We start from the raw sequence: 19,968 nt of genomic DNA, 5'->3' as shown, positions 1-19,968 counted from the left end.
AACTGCTGCAGTGACAGGTGTTAAAGATGCTTACCATAGATGTCTCGGTAGACCTTTAGCTCTTAGCTCCGGCAGGTGTATCTCTCAACCAATGTGAGTACACTGTGCCTACCATATCTCAAGATGATCCCCTACTCATTCCCCAGCACACCAGGCTTTCCCACCTCAGCAAACTGTGAATGCTTGTATGCAGATAAAGGGCAAGACGCCTTAACATGGGGCTAGTCAAGTACTTCACAGCTGCAGCTCAGTACAAATACAGCCAAACTTTCAAGGGACCTCCACAATGCTTCATTGTTGCCTGCAGACACTCATTATTGTACTGCCCCCCAGCCCTTTGGCAGGCAAACTGCTTCCTGCTACAGCCATATATTTTAGATTTTGACTCGTCAGTCCAGAGCACCTGCTGCCCCTTTTCCGCATGCCAGTTGCTATGTTTTTGTGTATAGTTGAGTTGCTTACCCTTGTTTCTACATTGGAGATGTGGCTTTTTGACTGCAATTCTTCCACGAAGACCACTTCTGACCAAATTTCCCTAGAAAGTAGATGGATGTACCTGGGTCCCACTGTTCTGTGCTGATGGCACTGCTGAACATCTTCCAACATCGAAGGAAAGTGCGCATTATGTGTCTTTCATCTGCTGCATTAAGTTTCTATGGCCAACCACTATGTCTACCATCCTCAACGTTGCCCGCTTCTTTGTGCTTCTTAAAAAGAACTTGAACAGCACATCTTAAAATCCTAGTCTCATTTGAAATCTTTGTCTGAAAGAGACATTGCTGAAGCAGTATAACTACCTTGTGTCTTGTTGCTGTGCTCAATCTTGCCATGTATGACATGTGACATGAAACTACCTTCCACAGCCTAACGTTATTAGCAGAGTTTGGCCATTCCTTGTCAAGTTTTAAGCCTCCTACACCGCTGTTTCTGTTACAGTAATGGCTGTGTTTTAACCTACATATGAAATTGATGATCTTTAGCACTTAATTGCTATAATTGCTTAATCATACACCTTACTCTAATCTTACAAAATCCCTGACTTTGTGAAAGTGTACAAAGTGTGCAAATGTGAGAATTGGTGTCAAACCAAAATTTGATTTGATTTAGATTTTTTTTCTTGTAAAAAAATAAAATATATGTAAATATATTTTTAATGAACACATAATCTCTGTTTTCTGCTGAGTTTAGAGATGTGGGGGTGGAGAAACAGCAGCACACTGATCTACCCAGTGAATGACAGGGGGGCAATATCAGCACATGTCTTGGCCATTGGAAGAAAGGCAGGCTGCGCTCCCAGCACAGCTAGAAAACAGATCACGCTGGAATGGATGTGATTCTCTGCCTAATGTGATCAATTTGAAATACGAAAGCAGAGGGACTGCCAGGAAAACCAACTTTTCTCACAAAGGAAGTAATACAAGGATAAGAGGATACTTTTTAACGCAAGTACATAGTACAACAGACGCATATCAGGAATATGAAATGTGGGTAACATATTCTTTAAAGTGTAACTAAGGGCAAATCTTTTTTTCATTTTAGATAGGGATGGTTATGACCTCTGTCAGGTTTTTGCCATCTGTGTCCCATTGGGGAGATTTCCCTTTACTTCATGTTCCATAAGCAAACCAGGAAGTGAGAGGAAATCCCTCCAAAGTGAGGGAATATCCTGGGGTGGCACCAGGGTCTTTAGAGCTTGTGCCCCAATTGAAGGATTTCCCCTCTATTAATGTTTTTATGTCAACCCAAAATTTAGAATTTTCTTATACGATCCCTTTCGATGATAACAGCAAACAAGAGAAATAAAGGGGGCGAATCTTTCTAACAGGGGCACAGACAGCAATAAAAACTGACAGGTGTTCCAATCCCTCTATCCAAAACTAAAAAAAAAAAGTTTTGCCTATAGTTACATTTTAGGACATAGGAAACAGACAGTCAGAAAAATAACATTACTTTTACATTTACAAAACACTATAAAAAAAATGTTCACACTTGCACATAATTTAAAATAAATTCGGGTTTATCGATTTACTTTTTAAAAAAATTAATATTTAATAAAACTGCTTAGTATAGCACCCACAGTTCACCCTTTTACTATCTCCGAAACAACCTTGCTTCAGGGAGAAGTAAGATATTTCAATCAAACCACCTGCTGTTAAATTATTAGGATAGTTAATAAAGGTGTCTACATTCTGAAGCCTAATTAGTTGGTCTCCCACTAATTGGTTGCTTCAGATGGCTTTGAATAGTGCCAAGGTTACTGGTGGCAACACGGGTAGTAACTCATTAGATACTTAAGGAAAAGTATTCCAATTTGCTGCCATTTTACCCTCTATTTATCTACAAATGTGACACTTAGTATTTCAATAACTGTGACTTGCCTACATTTTTTACAGATGCGATTCAGATACAACGTATACATTTTTATTTCTTAGCAAAGAATTTTACAACTCAACTGTACACTGAGAACATAGTCAAACCTCTCCTACAACATTTGCGTGACAATCTGAAAAGATGGGTCAGTGTGCACAATTTTTTCTCCACATATACAGTTGTATATATATATATTTATTTATTTTTTTAATTATTCAAATTTACTCTTACGGTTATTTGCCCTTGGATAACATGTGTTAGTGTTTGGGGTGTTAAAGCAGATATAAAGCCCAAAAAAGTGAGACTTAAAGGGATTGTAAAGGCAGAAGGTTTTTTAATCTTAATGCATTCTAAGCATTAAGTTAAAAAAAAAAAACCTTCTGTGTGCAGCAGGGGCGTACCTAGAGCATTTGTTTGGCACCCGGGGCGGATCCTATATCTGGCACCCCCCCCCCCAGACGACGAACATTGACGTGTCACGTGTAAAATGTATGGAGACCACCTTTTACATTACACAGCCCCCATACCCCTGGACCCCTTTACATTACACAGCCCCTGTACCCCTGGACCCCTTTACATTACACAGCCCCCGTACCCCTGGACCCCTTTACATTACACAGCCCCCTTACCCCTGGACCCCTTTACATTACACAGCCCCCGTACCCCTGGACCCCTTTACATTACACAGCCCCCGAACCCCTGGACCCCTTTACATTACACAGCCCCCATTGGAACCCTTTACATTACACAGCCCCATCCCCCATACAACCCTTTAAATTACACAGCCCCCCAATATAACCCGTTTACAATACAAAGCCCCCACCAATAGAACCCCTCTACAATAAATCCCCCCATAGAACCCCTATACAATACAAAGCCACCCCCCCAAAAAAAGAACCCCTTTACAATACAAAGCCACCCTCCCCAGAAGAACCCCTTTACAATACAAAGCCCCCCCTCCAAAGAACCCCTTTACAATACAAAGTCACCCCCCCCCCTCCAAAGAACCCCTTTACAATACAAAGTCACCCCCCCTCAAAATAACCCCTTTACAATACAAAGTCACCCCCCTCCAAAAAACCCCTTTACAATACAAAGTCACCCCCCCCCCCTCAAAATAACCCCTTTACAATACAAAGTCACCCCCTCAAAATAATCCCTTTACAATACAAAGCCACCCCCCCTCAAAATAACCCCTTTACAATACAAGGCCCCCCCCTACCTTTTTAGGAGGAGAGCGGAGGAGGAGGAACTGTTTAAAGCAGAGAGGATGTGAGAGACTCACTGTCACTCCGAGCCCTGAATACACAGCGATCGGCGCCTCGGCGGGAACTGCAGAAGTTACTATGCTGGTTAATGAGCAGGTGAGGTGATTGGTTAATAGGCGGTCCTAGCAACCAATCACCTTCTCATTAACCAGCACAGTAAACTGCGGCAACGCCGATCGCTGTGTATTCAGGGCTCGGGAGTGACAGTGAGTCTCTCTCACATCCTCTCTGCTTTAAACAGTTCCTCCTCCTCCGCGGTGGAAGCAGTCTGGCGGCCGGCCCCGGTGTCACCCTGATCTTCCCTGACACCCCCCTAATGTGTGGCACCCGGGGCGGACCGCCCCCCCGCCCCCCCTATTGGTACGCCACTGGTGTGCAGCAGCCCCCCTCAGCCCCAAGAATACATGCCTAAGCTTTTCTCTATCAAGCGATGTTGCAGGAGTGTCTTAGCTGCCCTGGACTCCCCTCCCGATTGGCTGAAACAGCAGCACGGCATGATTGGCTCCCACTTCTCTCATTCAAAGGCAGTCAGCCCTTCAGGAGAGAGAGGGGGGTGGGGCCGGGTCAGGGTTCCGTGTCTGAATGGACACAGGGAGCTGTGACTTGGCTTGGGTGCCCCCTATAGCATGGTGCTTGCTATGGGGGCACTCAACAGGAGGGAGGGGCCAGGAGCTGCAAAGAGGGACCCATAAAGAGGAGGATCCAGGCTGCTCTGTGCAAAACCAACTGCACAAAGCAGGTAGGTATAACATGTTTGTTATTTTAAGAACAATACTGTACAATCACTTTAATGAAGTCAGTCAGACCAGACAAAATATAGAAATTCCTAAGCACAGGTCATTTAGTCTGCCAATAAAATGTTGTGGGCTAATATCAGGGTACACTTTCAGCAGAAACTTCCACACTCACTACAGATCAACACAAGACTAGGTGTTCTATCCCTACAATGCATTGCATCAGAAGACCATCTTATGCCCCATACACACGTGCAGATTATCTGCAGACTTTTGTCTGCAGACTTACCAAAACCATATAATATGAGGTCAAACCTAAACACTTTCAATTTTTATGCAATCCGACAGGCCCTTGCACTACATAGAAAAGGTAAGTCTGCAGACAAAAGTCTGCAGATAATCTGCACGTGTGTATGGGGCATTACCCATGCCATGAATACATCCTGTGTCTGGAATTAGAGCACTTCCCAACTCTATTATTGCAACAGAATGGTAACATTCTAGGACACTTGAATCTTTTTATTTCTTTATTTTTTTTTTTTTATATATATATTTTTTTTTTTTTGCCACCAACTTTCTGAAATGTAAAGTTATCTTTTTCACATGTACCTATTGTCTTTTTCCATATCCACTCTCAACATCTACCAATTAGCTTTTTAAACACAATTGCCCCCCCCCCCCCCTCCCTCTTTAGCACACTCAAAAATGTATTAATTTATTATCAAGAGTTCTAACTCCAGGAACACAGTAATTCAAGACAGTAATTCGGTTTTAAAAAGTCAGAGGGAGAAACATATTTCCTTTTTTAGTTAACTCATAGAGACCCATATACAGTACAGGGGGTCCCGGGATACAAACAAGATAGGGACTGTAGGTTTGTTATTAAGTCTAATTTGTTTGTAAGTCGGAACAGGTACAGTTTTTTAAGTGTAGACCCAGCCAAAAGAATAATTTTTACGTTTTTTTGGATAGCATAGGGATAGCATACCATTTCTTTTGCTGTCTGTACCCCTGTTCAGAAGATTCCACCTCACTTTCTGTCCCTATGACAACTGGATTTTGAAAATGTGTTGTGGAAACAAGGATTGGCGATAAAGCTCTTACAGGAGTGAATTTCCCTTCCTAGGGCTAGATTCCTCCTCACTTCCTGTTGTCTCCCTCCATTTGTAAGTCGGATGTTTGTAAGTCGGATGTTTGTAACCCGGGGACCGTCTGTACATTTTCAGATAGATAGACGCAGTCAACAAGTTTGAAGACAATGCTGGGATTTCCTGTTGGAAAGCCCAGAATGATATGCAAACAAGCTGTCATAGAAGCAACCCATATCAAATGTTTATTTGTACAATAAAGATATTTTATCATAATTAAAAAAATATCTAATGCAGTCATATCAAACAAGCTTTTTTAGGTGTACAGCTGGAGACTGTCGTCTCTTGTCACGTGCATTTGTGGATCTCCATCCAAGCAATAGTGTGTGTGGGAGGAGGGATCGTAGTCTCAAACAGAGGATGGTGGCTAAAATAGTGAAGATAGAGGCCTCCATTTAAAATAATACAGAGGTAGTTTGAAGGGCCACCAGCTACAGGAGGTGAAAGTCCAGCATGAATGTTTGAGAATGTGTTGTTTTCCCAAAAACTTCTAACAGTTTTACAGCTTTTATGGCATTCTCATAGAAATTAAGCAAACACCTACAATATATGCTATTAGAAAAATATATTTGTTGACCAGTGCAAAGTATTTTCTGCATTTTCAAACATAAGAGGAGTTTTTAATTCTATTTGTGCTTCTCATGTGCACAGTAATAATGCTTTCTAATCTTCCAGTAAAGTGACATTAGTTCTTTAATCCTACTATGTAGATGTGAACTACACACCCTTGGCTTAAGTATGCAGTTGAAGCTTAAGCTAAACTACGTCAAACAGGCACATGTCACTAAAATACTGTATGCCTAAGGAAAATTTAATTTAGGCATCCAAATTTAGGATTGTTCTTACAGGTCCGGCTTAGAATCTTTTAGATTAAGCTTCTACTGCCAGGATGACTTTAAATCTGCTTTAAAGCGAACCTGTCACTAAACTGGGTAGAAAGACTTAGAAAATAATTAAAGGGAAATTAAACTTATTGGTGTGGATGAGCTTTTGCCATAATCTGCATGTATTCACAGCATATGCACACGTGGGCAGAAGTTACATTGTCTTTGGCAATTGGTTCTATTTTCAGAATGCTGTACATTACATGGCATACAGAGACAGAAACCTTTTTTTTTTTTTTTGTTAAAAGAAATGTTGCATGTTTTTGCTGAAAAAAGTCTACCTCCTGGTATTTTTTTTAAGAGCTTTTAGACCTGATTTAGCTAAACATAATCATAGATTGCCTTTAGGGAAAACTCAAAGGCAAATCTCAACCTTTCCTCTAAAAGCTGGTGTCCCATACCTGACTGTGGAGCCCGAGATGATAAGGGTGGTCTCTTGCGCAATTCCCGTTCAAGCACCCCTGGTAGTGGAGACAATGATTGCTAGGGTAGTGGAAGGGCGCAGGTGGCAGGAAGCTGGAGTATTTAACTAAAGCTTGGATACACAGCCCCAGCCCTTCCAGTGGTAGTATGAAGTCAGGTCACAAGCTATGTTAAACAGCAGCCAGACAAATAGGTGTGCAGGGTCAGGATCAAGTTCAAGGTCAAAAACAGGTAGGAGTTGGTAACATACTGCCAGTGAGGTACCAATTCAGGAGTTGGGCAAAGCTAAACTTGACTGACAGGTAAAGTTAAACATGTTATATAATAGTAAACCAGGGGCAGCACTTTATACAGTATCTCACAAAAGTGAGTACACGCCTCACATTTTTGTAAATATTTTATCTTTTCATGTGACAACACTGAAGAAATGACACTTTGCTACAATGTAAAGTAGTGAGTGTACAGCTTGTATAACAGTGTGAATTTGCTGTCCCCTTAAAATAACTCAACATTAATATCTAAACTGCTGGCAACAAAAGTGAGTACACCCCTAAGTGAACATGTCCAAATTGGGCCCAATTAGCCATTTTCCCTCCCCGGTGTCATGTGACTCATTAGTGTTTCAAGGTCTCAGGTGTGAATGGGGAGCAGGTGTGTTAAATTTGGTGCTATCACTCTCTCATACTGGTCACTGGAAGTTCAACATGGCACCTCATGGCAAAGAACTTTCTGAGGACAGGGGCGTACCGTGGGGTAGGCCAGAACGGCGCCCGCCAGGGGCGCAGGCCGAGGGGGGGCGGAAAAACAGTGGCAGTGTAGTGCAAAAGCAGTGACTTACCGCTCCTGCCGGTCCTCTGTTCAGCCTGCGCCCCCCGGGACCTGCGTTCGCCCCCCCCCCCCCCCCCGCTCCAATCCCGGAAGCCGCTCCCCCGGAGCTCCTGTGTGTGTACACTGTGACTGTGTGTGTCGGATGTGTGATGGGCGGGCCGGCGGCATCCCGCATCACAGGGCTCCGCTCCGCCCACATGATGATCCGATGCCGATCTCGTCATCAGCAGGCTCCTAGGCAAGGCAGCTCCAGGCTAAGGCTCAGCAGGCTGCCGGGGGTGAATAAAGAATTCTGCACACACTCAGAGTGCCAGTGACTCAGTGACAGTGAGTGACGGAAGCTTAGGCTCCCAGAGTCCCAGGTACTATACTATACTGACTTGACTTGTACTATACTTGAACTTAAAAAAGAAGAAATATTACAAAATTTAATGTATACTGTATATATATATAATATATAAACACAGGATATGGCTTCCTCTATACTGCACTATTTATATATATATACATATATACTGTATATATATATATATATATATATATATATATATATATATATATACGCACAGGATATGGCATCCTCTATTATTATACTGCACTATATATATATATATATATATATATATATATATATATATATATATATTATAGAGGAGGCCACATCCTGTGTGTATGTGTGTGTGTGCGTATATATGTATATATATATATATATAGTGCAGTATAATAATAGAGGATGCCATATCCTGTGCATATATATTATATATATAAAGTATATATGTATATATATATATATATATATACATACACAGTATATGTATATATATATATATATATATATATATATATATATATATATATATATATATATATATAGTACAGTATAATAATAGAGGATGCCATATCCTGTGCGTATGTATTTTATATACACACATACATATATATATATACATACACACACACACTATCTAAGTATATATATATATATATATATATATATATATATATATATATATAGTGCAGTATAATAATAGAGGATGCCATATCCTGTGCGTATATATCATATATATATATATATAAATTAATTAATAATATTGTTTTCATATAATTTGAATACAGATTCTTATCTTTTATTATAGCATAGCACCTTTAAAAATGTGAAATTAGCTATATCAGATTAGGGTTTTATATTTCTTCTGAATGTGATACCACATGTTTAGCCTAAATCTCATCTGACTACTATGCTTATATGCAATATCTGTTTCTGAGTCAAAACAATTAAAAAAGTACTGTATAACCTAAACATTATCTTTAATGGATACGCAGACGATTAAAATTAATAGAAATTGATGTAAAAAGATAAACAACAGAATATCTAACTCTTTAATTATGGGGGGGGCGCCGATACAGCTTCTCGCCAAGAGCGCTGGAGACCCTAGGTACACCTCTGTCTGAGGATCTGAAAAAAAGAATTGTTGCTCTACATAAAGATGGCCTAGGCTATAAGAAGTGTGCCAAGACCCTGAAACTGCGCTGCAGCACAGTAGCCAGGACCATATATCAGTTTAACAGTTCAGGTTCCACTCAGAACAGGCCTTGCCATGGTCGACCAAAGAAGTTGAGTGCATGTGCTCAGCGTCACATCCAGATGTCTTCGGGAAATAGATGCATGAGTGCAGCCAGCATTGCTGCAGAGGTTGAAGGGGTGGGGGGGTATCAGCCTGTCAATGTTCAGACCATACGCCGCACACTGCATCAAATTGGTCTGAACCATGTCCTGTGGTCTGATGAGACCAAGATAAACTTATTTGGTTCAGATGGTGTCAAGCGTGTGTGGCGGCAGCCAGGTGAGGAGTACAAAGACAAGTGTGTCTTGCCTACAGTCAAGCATAGTGGTGAGAGTGTCATGGCCTGGGGCTGCATGAGTGCTGCCGGCACTGGGAAGTTACCGTTCATTGAGGGAACCATGAATGCCAACATGTACTGTGACGTACTGAAGCAGAGCATGATCCCCTCCCTTCGGAGACTGGACCGCAGGTCAGTATTCAAACATGATAACGACCCCAAACACACCTCCAAGGCGACCATTGCCTTGCTAAAGAAGCTGAGGTTAAAGGTGATGAACTGGCCAAGCATGTCTCTAGACCTATACCCTATTGAGCATCTGTGGGGCATCCTCAAATAGAAGGTAGAGGAGCGCAAGGTCTCTAATATCCACCAAATCTGATGTTGCCATGGAGGAGTGGAAGGGGACTCAAATGCCAACCTGTGAAGCTCTGGTGAACTCCATGCCCAAGAGGGTTAAGGCAGTGCTGGAAAATAATTGTGGCCACTCACACTGGCCAAAATATTGACGCTTTGGGGCCAATTTCGACATTTCCACTTAGGGGTCTACTCACTTTTGTTGCCAGCGATGTGGACATTTATGGCTGTGTGTTGAGTTGTTTTGAAGGGGGACAGCAAATTGACACTGTTATACAAGCTGTACACTCACTACTTTACATTGTAGCAAAGTGACATTTCTTCAGTGTTGTCACATGAAAAGATATAATAAAATATTTACAAAAATGTGAGGGGTGTACTCACTTTTGTGAGATATGGTATTGAAGTATTTCTTTTCAAGCAGTAAGTGAGATTGGAAACAAGCTTTTACCGACCTCTGTAGCTGCAGGCACTTTCTGTTCTGTGCATACATTGGACATTAGAAGGCTGAAAGCCTATCGGTGCTGGGAGGAAGAAACTGGGGTAGCTGAGCTGCTGAGAGAATCAACAAGTTGAATCAACAGAACGTCAGCTGTGATCTTTGTGGATTGATTCCTCCACAGTGCAGAGAAGACAGAGGGCAGAGAAGACTTGTTTCAAAGCTTATTTACAGCTTGTTAAGACTATGAAAATAGCCTCAACACAGTTATGCCACACAGTAAACTTCATATGTCTCTGGATCTACTGATTGTTTTGACATAAGAATTTCACTGAAAGCAAACCCTGATTGTACATTTATGTACTCAGTTTGAATTGACCATTTTTTTGTCACATATCAAAAAAGGCTCAACCATACCTGTAAAAAAACAAACAAAAAAATAAATAGAATTTAGCCACCTGCACAGATGAACACCATACTGCTGCTGTGAAATGGTCCTCTTCCTTGTACTTATAAGGCCCCTTTCACACTAGTGTGACTTGTCCCGCCATTTTGGACCGCAAGATCGCATGACAAGTCGTTTTCAATTATTTTCAGTGAGCCCCATTCATATCAGTGCGTTTTGAAGTCGCACCGACTTCAAAGTAGTTCCTGCACTACTTTGCCACGATTTGATTGCGTTTTGAGCCATAGCCATAGCTTTCAAAATCGTGGCAAAGTCGCGTCAAAATCACGGTAAAATCGCGTCACATAAGTGTGAAAGGGGCCTAAGCCAACACTTCTGGGAATCTCAATCTACTGGGTTCCCACACAGAACTCTCTGATTCTTTTTGTGTCTCTTGTTTGGTCACCCAATGTACGATGTTCCACTTTTTGGCCACTATAGGGTTGATTTACAAAGACACAATGGACTGTACACTTTGCAAGGATAGTTGCAATTTAAAAGCAGGGAACATACAGTAATTTTTGTGTTTATTTATGGGAATGGCAGGCAGGATGTAAAGATTTGTAAAAGATTAAATTAATTGAAATACCCTTAAACTAAAGCCTTATCTAAATAAATAAATAGACCACAGACATAGCTTGGACATAAAAAGGCCGCAGCTGCTTTAATTATTGGCTTTAAAACATTACAAAAAAAATACTTTCGACTTTATTTACACATAAAAACTTCATCACATAAACACAACCTAGCCACTACGGCTCAGGTTGACAAATATAAATTAAACTTCCAAAACATTACCCAACTTCACTTTATTAAAAATACACTGAATAAAAAAGAAAGTCCACCGAAGCACCATGCTAAGGCGACAGTATGAGCCAACAACTAATAACTGGCCGCGACGACCAAAGAAAAGGGGATGGGAGGGTGGGGGAACGAATTTCAAGCTCTTGGGGTGAAAAGTGACCCGGAGCCCCGTGGCCACTTGTTTAAATAAGCCCCTCTAGAGCTGGACAGAACCAGATTTTGAGAAAAACGGCAGGATATTTGAGCGGGAGCGAAGCTCCACGCGCAAAACTGCCCAGTTACAGCTGATAAAAAAGCGGGAACAGACACTAGACTTTCAAATCTGCCTAGCTACCACCCCAAAAGTTCAGCTGTCCCAGCTCAAATACATGACAGGCCAGCTGACTAGGCCTATACTGACTGAAATTAACACTCCATAACATTTCCACATTTCTCTTCCCCTTGCCGCCGTCCCATAAAGAAATGGGGGCTATAGAAGCACCCCTTTCTTTTCATTCTTTCAAATAGTTTTTTTATTGAAGTATTGCTCAACAACATGTTGGGTACAGAATGCTTGCAAACAGTATAATTTAACAGCAATTTTTAAATGATATAGTTTAAGATGAAAATCAAAGACCGGAGAAATATCATTACATCAACAAAAGATAATACAATAAGTTTAATTTATGATCTAAATACCCTTAATAATTGTCCTAAACCCCATGTAAAATGTACCTACTGTATATTTAAAACTTGAACTAGTGTAGGTGGGGTGAAAGAGGTGTAAAGAAATGGGAGAGGACTCATTGTAGGAAGGGATGGCAGAAGGGAAGGTGTTTTGAAGAAATGGGGAGAGGAAGGGGGAGAACCTTGGGAGGATCATGTCCTGCTTGACTGCATCTCTTATAGAGAAAATATGGTTGTAACATAGCAGAATAAACCAAGTCTATATCAACAATTCTGTCAAGGGCCTAGAAAGATGTTTCAGGAGGGAAGGGGAACGATGTCTCTGACTTGGGGGGATTCCATATAGATGATCCAAGTGATGCATATGTTGTAGAATTTATCTAGGTTGTCCGTGTTAATGGGTAAGAGACGTTCTATGTGCTGCCATTCTGCCAATGAGGGCATCGTTGTAGATTTTCACTGTCTTGGTATTGCCGGCCTGCTTGTATTTTTTTATTAAAGCAATGCTAACAGTAAAAGCGCACAGTAATCCAAAGCAAATTAATAAACTGTAAAGGAACCAGCCACCAAGAAAAAATTCCTTTCATGTACAGCAGTCCAGTAACAAAACATCCCTTCATTATATCTGTTTTCAGGTTATTGTTACAATGTCATAAAAAATTCAGTCCTGGCATAGCCATGTTGAATTTTTGTCAGCCGGATCCATGTACAGAGCACAAGAGCTCTGACTCTGGGAAGCTTTTATACGGATTTAGAATAATTGCTACTTATTCAGCAATAGCAGCAAGAATGTAGAGTGAAAATAATTTCTGCATTGTCTTAATTTGCTTTACAACATTATAGTCTTATATCACACGTGTCTTATTAAATTTAAATATTCAGCAGCTTTCGCTGAATTAATAACTTCAACAGTGTGCTAATGGTCTTCCACTGTTCAGTTAGCAGGTTGGGGACAGGGAGGCGACACTGCTATGTTCTTTATAGCTCCACTCTGGGCAGTTATTCCCTCATACTCCAATCCTTTCCAGCTAATCACAATTTTTGGTTAAAAAAAGCAAAAAAGCTCTGGTCACGGGATAGGTGTGATTCTTCCTTTTTTTTGATCTGCAGTATGGGAGGGTCTATCTTGCAGAGCTCATATAGCTTTCTGATGACTTGGACACTGTCCATTGGCTGGTGAAAGTGTCCACTCCAGGGGCTCCCACTAGGTTCTTTAGTACTGAATGGGAAGTGTTGTTACAGCACAAATGGGTGGCAACAAGACCAGCAGCAAGGAACAGCCAACAAACATCACCTCCGGAAGAGGTGCTGTGGAGTTTCACATGCTTGTGGATGCAGGTGAATAGTTTGGAGGTTTAAAAGCATTTATTTTTTAATAAACACAGATTAGCTAGGCAGGGAAGAATATTTTTATTTTTTTTGCCAGGAAATGGACTTTTAATATAACATGCTTTTCAACTGAACAACATTCAGTCTTAACTACTTCCCGCCCGCCCACCGTCAAATGACAGCGAAGCAGTGCAGCTCTCGTTCTGGGACAATGTCATATGACGGCACCCAGTTTAGTCGCGATCACGCGCCCCCGAGGGCGCGCAGCACAGTGATTACAGGTGTGCAGTGTTCCTGGGACATGGTGCGACCCCGATCTTGGCAAACATGTGGTTGGTTGTGTCCAATCACAGCCGATCACATGTGAACAAGGAAGTGCTGTTTATCGGCTTTTCCTCTCTCACACTGACAGAATGTGAGGTAAGGAGAGCTGATAAGCAGCATCTCCTCAGGGAAGACTTGTAAAGGTAATCAGGGCACTGATCATCAGTGCCCTGATTACAATGCCACTCCAACAGTACCCACTCAGTGATGCCACTCTGCGCCCATCAGTGCCACATAGCATTGCCTATAAGTGCCACCGATCAGTGCCCATAAGTTATGCCAATCAGTGCTGCCTTGCAGTGCCCATCAGTGCCACCTATCATTGTCCATAAGTGCCGCCTATCAGTGCCCATCAGTGCCACCTATCAGTGTTCATCAGTGCTGCATATCAGTGGCACTTATCAGTGCCCATCAGTGCTGCATATTAGTGCCTCCTCATCAGTGCCCTTTAGTGCCGCCTCATCAGTGCCACCTATCAGTGCCCATTAGTGCAGCCTCATCAGCGCACATTAGAGTAGGAGAAAAATTACTTATTTAAAACATTTGAGACAGAAACGAAGAAAAAATTTTTTTTTTTAAATTTTTGGTCTTTTTTCATTTTTAAAAAAATAAAAAACCCAGCAGTGATTAAATACCACCAAAATAAAGCTCTATTTGTGTGAAGAAAATGATAAAAAAATAATTTGGGTACAGCACTGCAAGTTAAAAATTGGCCTGGGCAGGAATGGGGAGAAAGTGCCCAGTATTAAAGTAGTAAAATAATCACTTACTGCTCAGTCACATTTTCAGCCGCACGTGTTGGAGAGCACTCCAGCCAGAATGAGGGATGGTGTCCAGACCCCTGCTTTTGACATACATGTATATGATACATGCTACTGTAATAACTAAACTAGGCTTTTACTTTCCAGACTTTTATGTTTACTCCATTGCTTGGATTTGGCTAATTCATCCAGATTAATTTTACCACACATTGGTTACATATAAATAGCACAGGCCTACTTCTATTTTGCAGTAACTAATTGCTGAAAATTACTGCTTCGCATGCATAGATGAGACACTTATTATAATGAATGTCTTGGCTGTTTCACACATCTTTGCTGCTTATGTAACCATCTGCTTATAAGCATTGTGTTGTAAACTCGATTTTTAGGTGCTTCATAAAGCTGATTTATGTGCTCTGTTAAACAATTATTTTGTATATTATATATATATACAGTGGGTACGGAAAGTATTCAGACCCCCTTAAATTTTTCACTCTTTGTTATATTGCAGCCATTTGCTAAAATCATTTAAGTTCATTCTTCTTCCTCATGAATGTACACATAGCACCCCATACTGACAGAAAAACACAGAATTGTTGACATTGTTGCAGATTTATTAAAAAAGAAAAACTGAAATATCACATGGTCCTAAGTATTCAGACCCTTTGCTGTGACACTCATATATTTAACTCAGGTGCTTTCCATTTTTTCTGATCATCCTTGAGATGGTTCTACACCTTCATTTGAGTCCAGCTGTGTTTGATTATACTGATTGGACTTGATTAGGAAAGCCACACACCTGTCTATATAAGACCTTCCAGATCACAATGCATGTCAGAGCAAATGAGAATCATGAGGTCAAAGGAACTGCCTGAAGAGCTCAGAGACAGAATTGTGGCAAGGCACAGATCTGGCCAAGGTTACAAAAAGATTTCTGCTGCACTTAAGGTTCCTAAGAGCACAGTGGCCTCCATAATCCTCAAATGGAAGACGTTTGGGACGACCAGAACCCTTCCTAGAGCTGGCCGTCCTGCCAAACTGAGCTATCGGGGGAGAAGAGCCTTGGTGAGAGAGGTAAAGTAGAACCCAAAGATCACTGTGGCTGAGCTCCAGAGATGCAGTCAGGAGATGGGAGAAAGTTGTAGAAAGTCAACCATCACTGCAGCCCTCCACCAGTTGGTGCTTTATGGCAGAGTGGCCCGACGGAAGCCTCTCCTCAGTGTAAGACACATGAAAGCCCGCATGGAGTTTGCTAAAAAAACACCTGAAGGACTCCAAGATGGTGAGAAATAAGATTCTCTGGTCTGATGAGACCAAAATAGAACTTTTTGGCCTTAATTCTAAGCGGTATGTGTGGAGAAAACCAGGCACTGCTCATCACCTTTCCAATACAGTCCCAACAGTGAAGCATGGTGGTGGCAGCATCATGCTGTGTGGTGTTTTTCAGCTGCAGGGACAGGACGACTGGCTGCAATTGAGGGAAAGATGAATGCGGCCAAGTACAGGGATATCCTGGACAAAAACCTTCTCCAGAGTGCTCTGGACCTCAGACTGGGCCGAAGGTTTACCTTCCAACAAGACAATGACCCTAAGCACACAGCTAAATCAACTAAGGAGTGGCTTCACAACAACTCCGTGACTGTTCTTGAATGTCCCAGCCAGAGCCCTGACTTAAACCCAATTGAGCATCTCTGGAGAGACCTAAAAATGGCTGTCCACCAACGTTTACCATCCAACCTGACAGAACTGGAGAGGATCTGCAAGGAGGAATGGCAGAGGATCCCCAAATCCAGGTGTGAAAGACTTGTTGCATCTTTCCCAAAAAGACTCCTGGCTGTATTAGATCAAAAGGGGGCTTCTACTAAATACTGAGCAAAGGGTCTGAATACTTAGGACCATGTGATATTTCAGTTTTTCTTTTTTAATAAATCTGCAACAATGTCAACAATTCTGTGTTTTTCTGTCAGTATGGGGTGCTATGTGTACATTCATGAGGAAGAAGAATGAACTTAAATGATTTTAGCAAATGGCTGCAATATAACAAAGAGTGAAAAATTTAAGGGGGTCTGAATACTTTCCGTACCCACTGTATATATATATATATATATAGTGCTGCCATACTGTCTCTTGCACTTGAACAGATTTGATTGGCATATCACAATTTCTTTGCATCTTCCAGATACACCTTGGTTTTTCTGATCCCCCCTCTCATGATAGGTTTACTTTAAGAATGTAAAATATGCACAGAGACATTTTTATTAATGTGACTAGCACTGCCATTGCTATAGTAGCTGGTAAAATAGTAATTATTAATATCCACCTCTGTTATTTATGAATACTAAAATTCCTCCTGCTCTGTGAACATATTTTTCAGGAAACTCAGAAGAAACACGTTCAGTAGATCTAGCATCACGAACTGACAGCAAGGATAAAGGATTATATACTGAAAGCTTTCATTCAGCGTCGTGGATATTTAGAGGTGATGACTGCAGTCCAGATAATAGCCCAAGATGTCTCAGCAAAAGGCCCCGATCTGTAGCAAGTAAGTGGGTTAATATAACCATTCTTTCTGATACTTCCAATGAGTCAGACCCATCCAACATGTACTGTGTGAACTCTCCACCACAGTGTACATAACACAATCTCAACACTAATTCCAACTAACTAGGAAGCTGACAGATGCAGTGTTATAAGTAACAAACCGCTCTTCTGTTACTAATGGTCTTTTTCGGACAAGACTTAAATCTTAAAGGCCACGATTGAAGATTACTATCCTGTGCATGCTGATTTACTGGGTGAACTTTCAATCTCTTATGCTGGCCCTTGGCAGTTTTCAATCATTTTCAACAAGCTTTCAGTGTCAAAAATAAATTGATAGATCAAGGGAACCCACCACAACTAGAACAACATTTTAAATCCTCATGTCCTCCCATTAAGTTTTAAATTTCCTCTCAACTAAAGTTTATGTCAAGACAAAACATTTTTCTTTTGTTTTTGGATATAGTAGGGAAGGGTTACAACCCCTATCAGGTTATTTTTTTGCGTTCTCTGTCCTGCTGGGTCGATTTTTGAAAATAGTTTCAAATCTGTTGAGATTTTTCCAAATATTAAACAGAATTCCCATCTTAGAGAGTTGTCACAGGAACAGGTGTCCCCCATTGGACGATTTTCCCTCACCTCTTGTTTTAATAAAAACTCAAACTTTTTGCATTTCCCCTCATTAAGTGCTGGTTCACACTAACGCGGCACGACTTCGGGGGCGACCTGTGAAGTCGCGTGCACCGCGACTTCGGCGCGACTTGCACGGACTTCATATAATGAATGTCTATGCAAGTCGCTCCGATGTCACCCCGAAGTAGTACAGGAATCTTTTTCTAAGTCGGAGCGACTTGAGTCGCTCCTATTAGAACGGTTCCCGTAGCACTGCATGGACCGCGACTTGTCAGGCTGACTAGTCGCCTGACAAGTCGCAGTAGTGTGAATGGGGTCTTACTGTCTTACTGACAGTGAACACTAGGACAAATAGAGGGTTACATCTCCCCAACAGTCACACACACTGCAATAAAACCAGATAGAGGGTCTAACATTCCCCTACTCTATTTAACTTTTTTATACATTTTTGCCTTTACAAAAAAAAAGTCCTTTCTTCACTGTAACTGTCTCTTGGGTTTTCCTTGTTAAAATCCTGGCTATTTAAAAAAATAAAAATTGAGTGAGTAGTTGTTTTTGCACTCAGGACTTATTTCCAACCATTTCATCTTCTGGATTTTTTTTTTTTATGTTGGTCACATAGACCAAGCAAACTCCTGTCTATCATACTTATATAAAGCCATAGCCAATATGTATAGTGCAGTCCAGCATCTATAACTTGCAAAGTTATTGACTGTTCGTGGTCAATTTGACTTCTCCCCAGGAGGATGTCATCTTGTGTTTTTTTGCTGTGACTCATGTTCCAGTTCTATCCTAGCTGCAGTGCATTCTGATGGTTACTGAGGGGGAACTATTTTACCTCCCTCTGTCCATGTTAGTTACCGATCAGATGTTTACAAAAAAATTAGACCTGAACATACAATGCATCTTGACAGTTCTTTTTGATACTGCAGTAAACCAGATACAAGTGAATACAGCCCTGATAGCAGAACTGTATATTGTTGTCATACATCTGTATTATCTATTTTGCATAGAACACTGCCTCAGTTCACCCATGGTATTGAAATTGGGTCTCACATAAAAAGCTTTAGAGGTATTGCAGTGGCACTTTGACAAAGTATGGTTGATTTACTAATGTCAAACAGACTGTTCACTTTGCAAGTTAGGCTGCACTTTGCATGGGAATTTTCCCAGAGCTTAGTGAAAGAGGTGAAGCTCTGCTGACTTCCAATAATGTTCAAGCAAAAATTTTGCCTTTTTTGGTTTTCTTACATATGATTGGGTTGTTTTTACAAAGTATATTTTCACCACATTCACTAAGCTTTGGGCATAATCCAAAAGCAAAGTGCAACTTCACTTGCATAGTGAACAGCCTATTAAACTTTGGTGAGTTAATTAACCAAATGAGTAGATTCATTTTGCAGCAAACAGCCTATAATGGGCTAGGCCAGGTCAGGCCACACAGTGGGAAATGCTTAAACGAGGATTATTAAATAGAACCTGTAAGTGGTAAGTTCTCCCTTAAACATTGATAGTCAGTGATGAATGTCTCCTCAAACCTTAGTGGTCAGTGATAAATGTTCCCCTAAATGTTAGTGGTTAGCCTTTAAATGCCACCGAAACCTTGGTGGTCAGTAGTGACTGCTCCCTTTAAATGTTTGTTGTTGGGCATGGCGCAATAGGATCCTGTTCTCTGTAGCTGCCACTCTGTCAGTGACAACCACCGGCTTTACCACCACACTAATGCCGCCACACCAACACAGATGGATGGCTGCAGCTGCAGTGAGGGTCGCCGTGCTCCCAGCAACCACAAAGAGGGAGAAATCTGAAGTTTTTTCGCCCGTTCGGGCCCGAACATGAGAAGCTCCCCAACTTCCAAGATGGCACCGACCCATTCCACAGGATCTCCAGACCCCGCACAGGTGAGCACAAGACAACGCTCCCGGTCCTCACGGGACTCAGACCACAGGTCTACCCAATCCCAGAGCCCCCTCACTGAGATCCCAAGGCTCCCAGGGGAAGCTGGGACATGGAATATTACATCAAGGCCTTACCTACATGCCATGACATAGAGGCCTATGTTACCAGGCTAAAACATACATATAAGCAGGAGCTTTCAGACCTCCGTAAAGACTTGGGCCACAGAGTTGAGGAGGTAGAGCAAGTACTGGAAGAGTCTATTGCAAAGCCTTATGA

At 41.5% G+C, this 19,968-nt stretch overlaps 1 protein-coding gene across 1 annotated transcript in view; it reads left to right on the top strand.

Annotated features, from left to right (window-relative positions):
* LOC309557836 (uncharacterized protein) overlaps positions 1-19,968 on the top strand; it is a 102,312-nt gene that overhangs the window by 37,172 nt on the left and 45,172 nt on the right. The window contains exon 4 of the mRNA XM_082260615.1: positions 16,997-17,164. Coding sequence (XP_082116741.1) covers positions 16,997-17,164 — 168 coding nt within the window. The remainder of the gene's footprint in view (positions 1-16,996; positions 17,165-19,968) is intronic.

This window comes from Pelophylax lessonae, assembly GCF_965119305.1.
Source record: "Pelophylax lessonae genome assembly, chromosome: 1".
Taxonomy (NCBI): domain Eukaryota; kingdom Metazoa; phylum Chordata; class Amphibia; order Anura; family Ranidae; genus Pelophylax; species Pelophylax lessonae.
This window is presented reverse-complemented; position numbering and strand designations above follow the sequence as displayed.